General features: G+C 43.1%; 1 protein-coding gene across 2 annotated transcripts in view; it reads left to right on the top strand.

Annotated features, from left to right (window-relative positions):
• The window catches only part of Kif16b (kinesin family member 16B), a 282,233-nt gene that overhangs the window by 146,512 nt on the left and 123,525 nt on the right, over positions 1–12,196 (top strand). For both annotated transcript variants that reach the window (XM_036184603.1, XM_036184605.1), the window contains exons 16-17: positions 9,199–9,281; positions 11,268–11,356. In XM_036184603.1, the coding sequence (XP_036040496.1) occupies positions 9,199–9,281; positions 11,268–11,356 (172 nt within the window). The remainder of the gene's footprint in view (positions 1–9,198; positions 9,282–11,267; positions 11,357–12,196) is intronic.

The following is a 12,196-nucleotide window of genomic DNA, read 5'->3' on the forward strand; positions in this document are numbered from 1 at the left end:
TATCACATATAACTCAGAACAGCATCTTCTATACAGTCACCTGTGAAATATTCATATGACAACATTTAATAGAAAAATAAGTTAATTTATTCATGCAATATCAGAATTAGAAAATCTCATTAAAATCTAAGGAGGAGGGTAATTACTTTTAGTATTAAGTATTGTCCCTATTTTCCCTAAAAATCTCTAGAAATAGACATATGCTTATTTTTTTCAGCTTACTTGACATACTAAAATAAGAAATTTCATATGAAACCATCATTTGTATCTCATATACAGAGATTTAAATGAAGGAAGCTTTCTATCCTTTTTAAACAAAAGGCTTTGTCTCCCTTTTTACAATGTCATTTCCTCCTCCATTCCATTTTAAGACTGTCTGGGATTTGTCTGTCTTCGGATATTTAACAAGCTCTGAAGTAATCTCAGAGAAGCCATCATATATTTCAGCAAGGTTTAGACATGCTCTCAAAATTACAAATTAAGTGTATCACAGAAAGTCCATCTGCTGCGATTAATCACATTAACCTTAAGCAAGGAGTCATTGACAGTTAAAAAGAACTTAAGGTCGAGAAGGAACCTTAGGAATTTTCCAGTTGATGAGTAGATGAGAACATTGAATTCCAAAGAGGCTCAGTCATATCTCCTCCTTGGTCTCACCTCGACACATGTGTGTGTGTGTGGGGGGGGGGGGGGGGGGGGGGGGGGTGGGGGGGAGTTGGGTGGGTAAGGGTGTGAAGCCTAGAGATTCTTGTCAGATGTCTGCCTTAGTAATGATATGAACCTTGTTTTTTGATACAAGATCTCTTAGTGAACGTAGATATTAGTGATTTGTCCCTGCTCCACCTTCTTGCACACTCTCTGTATGTGCTGGGGTTACAGGTGTATTTTTTTTTTACGTGGTGCTGATGAGCTCAGGTCGGTCCTCATGCTTACACAGCAATCATTTTACCCATTGACCTCTATTCTCGTCCTCATTTGAATAGTATATCACTAACCAGTCTCACTTGTCTATCCATCCACCCACCAATCCACCCTTTTCCTTTAGCTGGCTTATTGTTTTCTAAGTACATTCACGATTTCCTTCTAATAAATCAAAGCTAACTATGCCACTAAACCCTCTGTTTATTAACATGTTATAGGTATGATCTGAGTCCAAAGGTCACTTGGTGAGATCTCCAGGATCCTGTGTCCTGGAATAAAGAACTGAACCAAGGGATACATGGACAATGATTAAAAATAGACTCTTTTTGAAAGAGAATGGCACTTTTAAGAGGTAGGGGAAGGTGCAGCGAGAGAACCAAAACAGATCTGAGACTTAAAAGCCCCACAGCCTGTCAGGACCTTTCGTAGATCATTTACTTTTTCAGAGAGATCTAGTCACATCCTACCTTGAGCTCTGTTTCGGCACATGCAGCCCTGGTGGGGCATGGGAGGTCCCAGGCCTTCTGCTAGTGGGTTTCATGTGAACCTTGATGTCTCTTCTGCAGCCTCACTTTCCTGCCACAGGGGCTCTGTAAAGCACGGCTGTCCTCAGTGCGTCTGTACACTTTCCATCTCCCTGCTCTCCCCAGCGCTTCCTTTCTCGCTTTGGCTCTCACCTGCCCAGCTCTCCATGAGGCAGTGCCCCCTGGGAATTTATAGTTTCTCTTTAGCCTCTCAGCATGCCCCATGGACAGTTCCCTTCAGTTTCTGCTTGCTCCACTCTTTCCTAAGAGTTCAGTCCCCTTTTCCTTTCCAAGGTCACCTCCTCGGCGTGCCAGCTTTTCTCCAGGTCTCTTTGCTTTCTCTTTCTCTTCTTTCTCTTCTTTTCTCTTCTCTTCTCCTTTTTCTTGAGTGACATTTCCACATCAGTGACTTTATTAGTGAAAACTCTTAGATAGATAGATAGATAGATAGGTAGATAGATAGATAAATAGATATATAGATAGTGTGGTGGCTTGAACGAAAATAGCCCCCATAGGCCCATAGTCAGTGGCACTATTAGGAGTTGTGGCCTTGATAACGTAGGTATGGCCTTGTTGAAGGAAGTGTGTCACTGGGTTTGAGGTTTCAGATGCTCAAGCCAGACCCAGTGGAACTCTCTTTCTACTGCCTAATGATCTAGATGAGGAATTCTTGGCTGCTTCTCCAGCACCATGTCTGCCTGCATGCCAACACACTTCCCACCATGAATGAACTAAACCTCTGAACTGTAAGCCAGCTCTAATGAAGTGTTTTACTTTGTAAGAGTTACCATAGTCATGATGCCTCTTCACAGCAGGAGAAATCCTAACTAGGGCAGAAATAGGTACCAGGGACTGGGGTATTGCTATGATAGGTTGCATAAGTAAGATGGCTTTCCCACTGTATCCTGTGTCCTTTTCCTCATCTCTCGAGCTTTGTATGGTGATAGCCCTTCTTCCCTCTGCTCCATTCGCATGCCTGTGGGCCAGTCTCTAGCCATCTTCTCTCTTTTTCTGCTGAATGACAAAAGAAATAAAAAGGGAAGACATGACTGCTCCTGGTATGTATGGTGGAGAAAATGTTCATTATAGATGTGAGGGAGAGCATAGCTGGAGGCTGAGGCTACTGGGAGAGTCCACAGTGAACATGACCCTGAGCTAAGCCATGTGAGAAGAGTCAGGAGGAAGAAGGGGAGACCAAGAGGCCAGGAGGGTAAAGGTTAAAAAAGTGCCAGACTAGCCAAAATGACTGGATTATATAGGGAAGAGCTGCTGAGGGAAGGGCAGCCTAGCCTCTGGGCTAGTGGGTTCAGGGTAGGGGGCAGGATATGCCAACCATACCCTGTAACAGGTAAGGGCTAAGTGGTACTAGGAAAACCTGTGGGCCAGGTCTGCTTTGATATGTTAAGTAGGCACCTTGGTTAGCCCCTTGTCCTGGGTTTGAGACCTAAGGCCTGCTGTAGAACCTCTTACTTGCTTCTCCCAAGCTCATCTTCAGTACTTTTTGTTAACTGATTAAAACTTTGAACTGGGGGAACAAACTTAGGGCCTGGTATCTGCTAGCCAAGCCCTCTACCAATGAACTATGGCCTCAGACCATCAGTTTGTCCTAAGCAGCCCTCCCCTCAAGGACTCCTTCCTCCCTGTCTTCTTTCCTTCCTATAGCCTGGTGTTTTTCCTTTGTTGGAAACTTTTCACTCATGTAGCCCTCCCCTGGTTACTGTTGATGCTCTGTAAAGACAAAGCATGTGTTAGCTCTCTCCAATTCTGTATCTTCAGTATTTATCATGAGGACTAGTATGCAGTAAGTAGTCACTAAGTATTTGTTGGCTACACAAATTCACAGCCATATCACATAAGCATGGTACATATTTTTTGATTCAGTGTTTCTTGAGTGAAAATGAACAGTAGAAAAAAGAAAAGGAGACAGTTGTTTATGGGGCCCATTGTACATGCCAGGCACTTACTTGACACACATCAAAATGGAAATAATGAATTATCGTGAGTAGTTTTGCTTTCTTTCATAACTCCTTAAAGGGTTTTTAACTGTGTATTTCATGCAAATAACACAGATTGCTGGATTATTTTCAGTGACTTAATGTGAGTTGAAATAATGTCTCTGAGATATTATTCTATTTTTCCATTAACATATTTTAGCAATTTTCAACTTGCTTAGCTAGGCATTTGATTAACAGAAGGAAAAAAAGAGAGTTGGATTAGGTGTAATTAACACCTGGAATTTGATCGCCTTATTAATCTCTAATGTAACTGAAGAGTATTCAGTGCATCTATATCCTAGGCATGACTGCTTAGATTGTGACTCTCTACATGAGATAACTCTGAGTCTTAGCAGTGGAAGAGCAGAAAACACCTTTCTCAATTATAGTGATGTTGCCTTTCTGGAGTGGCAAAGACTCAAGTGTGAATTTTTATGAAGACGATAAGCAGGTTGTTAGTCGTTAGTCAGGCAAGATCTACCGCTTTTGTGAGTCTCCCTAAACTGTCTTCTCTTCATGTTGGCTCCATTTTCTGTGAAACAATGACTTCCACTGAACTGAGCCCTTCTGTTTCTCCCTGTGCCTTGTGTCTGAACCAGTCAGTAGTTAACTGTATGGATTTGAACTCCTGAGACATCTAAGACAATGTACTGACTAGGTGGCAGCAGAGGTGGGTATGGGGTGCCTTCTAAAGCTCCAGAATACATGACTCCAGGCAAAGACCACTCTCAAGCAAAAGGCAGTTGTTTGTGCTGGGCTAGAGGGTACACTAGCAATCACCAACTCCAGGACTTGCACCAAGGGGGGCATTAAGGATCTGTTGGTACTATCCTCTCAACTTAGTGTATCTTCAGAGATTTCAAAAGATAATAGATACTGTCTTAGTTAGGGTGTCTATTGCTGTGAAGAGACACCATGGTCACAGCAACTCTTTTTTTTTTTAATTATTATTATGTGTTTTAATTTTATGCATCAGCCATGGGTTCCCCTGTCCTCCTCTCTCCCGCCCCCACCCCTGTCTTCCCCCCAGCCCCTCCCCTCCATTCCCATGTCCTCCAGGACCAAGAAACCCCTGGGGATTCATTTAAACCTGGTGGATTCAGTACAGGCAGGTCCTGTCCCCTCCTTCCAGGCTGAGCATGTGTCCCTGTGTAAGCCCAAGGTTCCAAACAGCCAGCTCATGCACTAAGGACAGATCCTGGTCCCACAGCCTGGGTGCCTCCCAAACAGATCAAGCTATTCAATTGTCTCACTTATCCAGAGGGCCTGATCCAGCTGGGGGCTCCACAGCCGTTGGTTCCTAATTCATGTGCTTTCTTTCTATTGGCTATTTGTCCCTGTGCTTTTTGCAATCTTGGATTCAACAATTCATGCTCTTGCAGTCCTTCCTCTTTCTCGACAGTTGGACACCTGGAGCTCCACCTGGGGCCTGGCTGAGGAACACTGCATCCACTTCCATCAGTTATTGGATGAGAGTTCCAAGACGACTGTTAGGGTGTTTAGTCATTTGATCACCAGACTAGGTCAGATCACGCTTTCTCTCGACCATTGCCAGCAGTCTACAGAGGATATATCATTGTGGATTTCTGGGGACCTCTCGAGCACTCTGCCTATTCCTGTTCTCATGTGTTCTTTGTTAATCATGGTCTGTTATTCCTTGTTCTCCCTTTCTGTTCTTGATCCAGCTGGGATCTCCTGCTCCTCTAAGCTTTCTTTCCCTCAAATCTTGCTCTTCATTACTCCCACTGTCGTCCAGGTTGTTCATGTAGATCTCATCTATTTCTCTGTCATTGGGTGATCCCTGGGTCTTTCCTAGGGTCCTGTTTTCTAGGTAGCCTTCCTGGAGTTGTGTAGCAGTCTAGTCATCTTTGTTTTACATCTAGTATCCTCCTATGAGTGAGTACATACCATGTTTGTCCTTCTGAGTCTGGGTTACCTCACTCAGGATGATTTTTTCTAGATCTATCCATTTGCCTGCAAACCTCATGATGTCATTGCTTTTCTCTGCTGAGTAGTACTCCATTGTGTATATGTACCATATTTTCTTTATCCATTCTTCAGTTGAAGGGCATCTAGGTTGTTTCCAGGTTCTGGCTATTACAAACAATGCTGATATGAACATAGCTGAGCAAATGCCCTTGGGGTACGATTGAGCATTCCTTGGGTATATGCCCAAGAGTGCTACAGCTGGGTCTTGGGGGAGATGGATTCCCAATTTTCTAAGGAAGCACATATTGATTTCCAAAGTGGCTGTACAAGCTTGCATTCCCACCAGCAGTGGAGGAGAGTTCCCCTTGCCCCACATCCTCTCCAGCATAAGCTGTCTTCTGTGTTTTTGATCTAAGCCATTCTGACAGGTGTAAGGTAGTATCTCAGAGTCGTTTTGATTTGCATTTCCTGGATAATTAGGGATGTTGAGCAATTCCTTAAATGTCTTTCAGCCATTTGAACTTCCTCTGTGTTGAATTCTCTGTTTAGTTCTATAGCCTATTTCTTAATTGGACTGTTGGGCGTTTTGATGTCTAATTTCTTGAGTTCTTTATATATTCTGGATATCAGCCCTCTGTCAGATGTGGGGTTTGTGAAGACCTTTTCCCATTCTGTAGGCTGTTGCTTTGTCTTGTTGACCGTGTTCTTTGCTCTACAAAAGCTTCTCAGTTTCAACAGGTCCCATTGATTATTTGTTTCTCTCAGTGTCTGTGCTACTGGTGTTATATTTAGAAAGTGATCTCTGGTGCCAATGCATTCAAGAGTACTTCCTACTTTCTCTTCTATCAGGTACAGAGTAACTGGATTTATGTTGAGGTCTTTGATCCACTTGGACTTAAGTTTTGTCCATGGTGACAGATATGGATCTATTTGCAGCCTTCTACACATTGACATCCAGTTATGCCAGCACCATTTGTTGGAGATGCTTTCTCTTTTCCATTGTACATTTTTGGCTTCTTTGTCAAAAATTATATGTTCATAGGTGTGCAGGTTAATGTCAGGGTCTTCAATTCGATTCCATTGGTCCACATGTCGGTTTTTATGCCAGTACCAAGCTGTTTTTATTACTGTAGCTCTATAGTAGAGCTTGAGGTCGGGGATCGTGATGCCTCCAGAAGTTGTTTTATTGTACAGGATTCTTTTGGCTATCCTGGGTTTTTTGTCTTTCCATATGAAGTTGAGTATTATTCTTTCCAGATCTGTGAAGAATTATGTTGGTAATTTGATGGGGATTGCATTGAATCTGTAGATTACTTTTGGTAAGATCGCCATTTTTTACTATGTTAATCCTGCCTATCCATGAGCATGGGAGATCTTTCCATTTTCTGACATCTTCTTCAATGTCGTTTTTCAGGGACTTAAAGTTCTTGTCATATAGGTCCTTCACATGCTTAGTTAGAGTAACCCCAAGGTATTTTATATCATTTGTGGGTATTATAAAGGGTGATGTATCTCTGATTTCCTTCTCAGCCTGTTTGTTTATTGTATATAGGAGGGCTACTGATTTTTTTGAGTTGATCTTGTATCCTGCTATGTTGCTGAAGGTTTTTATTAGTTGTACCAGTTCCTTGGTTAAATTTTTGGGGTCACTCATGTATACTATCATGTCATCTGCAAATAGGGAGAGCTTGACTTCTTCCTTTCCAATTTGTAGCCCCTTAATCTCTTTATGTTGTCTTATAGCTCTAGCTAGAACTTCAAGTACTATATTGAATAAGTAGGGGGAGAGGGGACAACCTTGCCTTGTTTGTGAGTTTAGTGGTATTGCTTTGAGATTCTCTCCATTTAATTTGATGTTTTCTGTTGGCTTACTGTAGATTGCCTTTATTATGTTTAGGTATGTTCTCTGTATTCCTGATTGCTCCAAGACCTTTATCATGAAGAGGTGTTGGATTTTGTCAAATGCCTTTTCTGCATCTAGTGAGATGATCATGTGGTTTTTTTTCCTTGAGTTTGTTTATATGGTGTATTACATTGACGGACTTTCGTATGTTGAATCACCCTTGCATCCCTGGGATGAAGCCTACTGATCATGGTGGATAATTGTTTTGATGTGTTCTTGGAGTCTGTTCGCCTGAATTTTATTGAATATTTTTGCATCAATGTTCATGAGGGAGATCGGTCTGTAGTTCTCTTTCTTTGCAGCAACTCATATAAAGGAAAATATTTAATTGTGGCTACCATACAGTTCAGAGGTTTAGTCCATTACTGTCATGGCGGGAAGCAAGGCAGCGTAGTGGCAGATATAATGCAAGAGAAGGAGCTGAAGTTCTTACATCTTGACTCACAGTCAACAGGAAGTGGTCTGTGACACTGGGCATGGCTTGAGCATATATGAGACCTCAAAGCTCACCTCCACAGTGCCACACTACTCCAACAAGGCCATACCTACTCCAGTCAAGCCATACCTCCCAATAGTGCCACTCCTTTTGTGGACCATTTTCTTTCAAACCACCACAAATACTCCTGAGTTTTGTGTGAAATCTTTTAAGTTTTTAGCTATTGACAATTATTATTTTTGGTTTTGAAATTTTCTGTGGGAAACACAAAATTTATGGGTTGGCTTTTATCACTGTCCACTCAATTGGGAACTCTGGTCAATCCTTTTCTCAGCTCTCCAGGTCCACCCAGTATGTGCCTGTTTTTGCTGCTGTTTAAAAACAACCTTTAAGTCCTGAACATAGCTAGGCAGTCTCCCATCCGTGGCTCAAGCTTTCCCTGTGGTACCCTATGGCTCTACTTCTTGTTGTCTTCTGACAACTATCCATTGAGACAAGTCCTGGTCTTTTTTGTAGAAGTCTGCTTCTAGTTACTCCAGTCTCCACTCGGTACTTTGATTCACAGTCACTGCTCTTGATGACTGACTCCAGAGCATAAGTTTTATCTTTCTCAGAGCTAAGACTGAATGCTGTGCTCTATCATAAGAAAAAGCTCTATCATAAACAAAGACATTCTGGCATGGAAGAGAGTACAGGATAGTGAGTGTGTATATAACATAGCTTGTCTTTAAGTGCCCTTAAGGCCAGGGAGCTCACTGCCTTCTATGGCCAAAGCACTGGATCTGGACAAGTCTGACCTCAGTAAAACTATTTGCTTATTTTTGCTGACCACTCCTCCTTGGTCATTCTTGGACATTGGCCTTGAATTCTGTTGTTCACTGGGCACTTGGTACTCAGTGAAGATTGTGGTCCAGCATATCTAATGCAGACATCTAAACTTGAGCAGGGTTTGGAATAGGAAGCAGCATCCTCCCCTGAGAATAGGCGAGTATGTATTTATGTATGCAGCTTCTTCCACATCAGGTTCTAGCAGGTTTTTGCAGTATGAACTTATTCTCTGCCAGTTCCACTGTGTTTCTTTTGAAACTGCTTGTCTTGGAGTATCTGTTTTTGTAAGCATTAATAAACATTTCCTACATTTGAAATCACATGTTTTGCTGGATGATACATCTCTTTAGAGGCCTGGAGGGTTTTTTTTTCCTTCCAAATAATCACAAGTCTAATTATCTGCATATTAAGTTTAAAATCTCATAATAGGTTATAATGCTTAGATTCATCACTTCTGCCTAGGTTGTTTTGAATATTGTGACACCCAGCTGTAAAAACAAAGGTACATGCTGGTTTAAAATTAGCTTCCATAGGTGGGCCTTTGAGACTGAAGCATCCCTTATTATTTTCTAACATACTGGCAGAAGTCCATGCTCTGCTGTTGCAAGCTGACCACACTGCCTACCACTGACATCACATTGCTTTCGTTCTTATGTATTCCAGGTGCTGTGATACTCTTGGGAAGAACCAACATGTTCCGCTTTAACCATCCAAAGGAAGCTGCCAAGCTCAGGGAGAAGAGGAAGGTGAGAACATCGGGGCTGACCCCATCTGGGGTCAGGGAGTCTCCTAGACTAAAGCCGCAGGGAAGGAAGCTCTATACCCAGGTGGTTTCAAGCAGTTTGTTTACTGATAGATGATGGAGTAGGAGAACCATCAACTAGAGTCCAGAGCTCATAAGAAAAAGCTGTTCCCTTTAGACCCTTCTTGCTTGTCTATCCATCCCCAGAAGAGCCAGGCATTGTGTGGCATTGAGTGAGTAGTGACTTGAATCTTCCAGAATCTATCTAAGTAACAGAGCACAGAATCACTCAACACAAGTCTGCTATAGTAAATTGTGTTTTTCACTTGGGTAGGAGATGGAGTCGGGTGAGTTTAGGACCATTGAGAGAGATGGGCTTGGTTGAATGGGGCCATTCAGAGGTCTTACAATGGTGGAGGAAGGCTGAAGCCCCAGAAAGAGAGGACCAGTGAAAGCGAAGGAAAGAGATCTGCGCCATGGTCTTGCCTTAGACTGCTGATGACAGGAAAAACTACAGCTTGCGTTTTCATGAGCTGGGAACTGCTCAGTGTATGCAGAGACTCCGCCCTGATATCTGTACAGCAGCTGTTACCACCCCAGTTCACACGTAACGGAGTGGGAACTTAGAGTAAGACAGACTGTCTATAACAGGCTGTAAGGGCAGGAGATGGGCAACCAGGACCTCCGCCCTGACCTGCAAGCCTGAAACCTTTGTTCTAACCACCAAGTGACAGAATATCTCATGCCACTTCCTATATAAGGGCTGCCCAAGGCTGCCAGGACCTTTGATGGAAAATGAGAACAAAACTACACCCCTCAGACTAATCCAGGACTGATGATCCAGCCAGTAAACCTTCTTGCCCATTCCAGCCCAGGGACACTCTGGACAGTCCCTTTTAGACATGGTTCCAGAGAGAGATGGGGAAAACCTGTGTGCCAACAGCTTTTCTTGGAAGCGATAGACCAGTTCTCACCTTTTAGACCTCTCCTCACCTATCCCTTTATCTCTGTCACTCAGTAAATGTGAATGTTGAATTTCTAACCTCTAAACAAACTTCGATGCAGTGTAGCTAGGAGGCTTTCTTAGCTATGGAATGCCTGGTGAATAAAGGAGCTCATTTTGGAGTCAGGTAAAAACCTACCAGAAGGGAATCTCCCAGGAATCTACAAGGATGACCCCAGCTAAGACTCCTAGCAATAGTGGATATGTAGCCTGAACTGGCCATCTCCTGTGACCAGATTGGTGACTACCCAATTGTCATCAGGGAGGCTTCATCCAGCAACTGATGGAAACAGATGCAGACCCACAGCCAAACATTAGGTGGAATTCAGGGAATCCTGCAGAAGAGAAGGAGGAAGGATTGTAGGAGCCAGAGGGGTCAAGAACATCACAAAAAAAACCTCACAGAATCACCTAACCTGGGCTGACAGGGGCTCCCAGAGACTGACTAACAACCGGGGAGCCTGCATGGGACTGACTTAGGCACTCTGCATATATGTGACAGTTGTGTAGCTTGGTCCTCTTGTGGGAACCTAACAATGGGAACAGGGACTGTCTCCAACTCCTTGACTGGCTTTTGGGATCCTACTCCTCATACTGGGTCCTCTTACCCAGTCTTAATACATGGGGAGGTGCTTAGTCTTACTGCAACTTGGTATGCCAGGTTTTGTTGATGCTTGTGGGAGACCTGCCCTTTCCTGAACAGAAAGGAGGAGGAGTAGATTGGTAGGTGGGAATAGGGCGTGGGGAGGGGTGAGGAGCTGGGAGGAGAGGAGGGAGGGGAAGCAGCAGCCAGGATGTAAAATAAATAAATAATTTTTAAGTGGTTTCTGGTACATAAGGGTCCGTCTGTCCCTTATCTGCCAGATACTAAGCATTCACACGAGTGTGTGCATCTCATTGCCTGTCACTAGTGGAAGACAGTGGATGCTGAGCACTGGCCATCTCATGTCCACTAAGGTAACCAGTCTGCCCTGTCTCTGCTCTTAGAGCGGCCTTCTGTCCTCCTTCAGCTTGTCTATGACCGACCTCTCCAAGTCCTGTGAGAACCTGTCTGCAGTCATGTTGTATAACCCTGGGTGAGTGAACAGCAACGTCTCCTTCCTGTGATTAGTACTGTGATGGTATTTATGGTGCCAACTACGTTCTAGTCACTGGATGGTAATAAAGCTTGGGCAAGGGCACTTCCTCAGCATATCAACCACAGTCCTCTTCCAAGTTTCTTTCCAGCTGGTGCTGTATATACATAATTGTACTTAGTTGTAATCACAGTACAAATGGGATTATGTTCTCTTTTTTTTTTTTTTTTTTTTTTTTTTTTTTGCTTAACAACATAATAAGCATTAGTAAAGATGGTTATAAGCTTCATTATCATTTTCATAACTGTCTAATATTTTAAGTTGGCACTTTGATTACCCAGTGCATGATCCCTTTGGCTTAAATGCTTTTATCTTGTTTTTATAAATTATCTGTAATAACAGAGGCGGCCTTGATCTTAGGGCATCCCATATCCCAGAAAATAATCTTCGCTACTTTCTGACATCAGGGGATGGCTAAAGACACAAATGAGAGCATTTTAAATGAGCTTAGCAGCTGGGTGACCCTGAGTTGTTAGCTTAAGTGCTCAAGTCCTTGGTGACTTCATCAGTAAGGTGGCAGTGATAATGGAAACGTCTGGAAACACAGAGCCAGATGAACACTTTTGGGTACTCCCCAGTTTTGAGGTCCTACTATTTCATGCTTCCTACCAAGAGAATCTCACATAAAATAATGAGCCAAAAGAGTGAAATGGAACTCTCAGGGCTGTCGTCTGGAGCTGTCCTTTGTTTGGCATTTACTTTGTAGCAGGCATGGTGTTGAGTCACCTCCACCCTCTCATCTGCAGAGTCACAGGCCCTCAGTTTACACATGGATGGACT

Source organism: Onychomys torridus, chromosome 4 (genome assembly GCF_903995425.1).
Source record: "Onychomys torridus chromosome 4, mOncTor1.1, whole genome shotgun sequence".
NCBI classification, from domain to species: domain Eukaryota; kingdom Metazoa; phylum Chordata; class Mammalia; order Rodentia; family Cricetidae; genus Onychomys; species Onychomys torridus.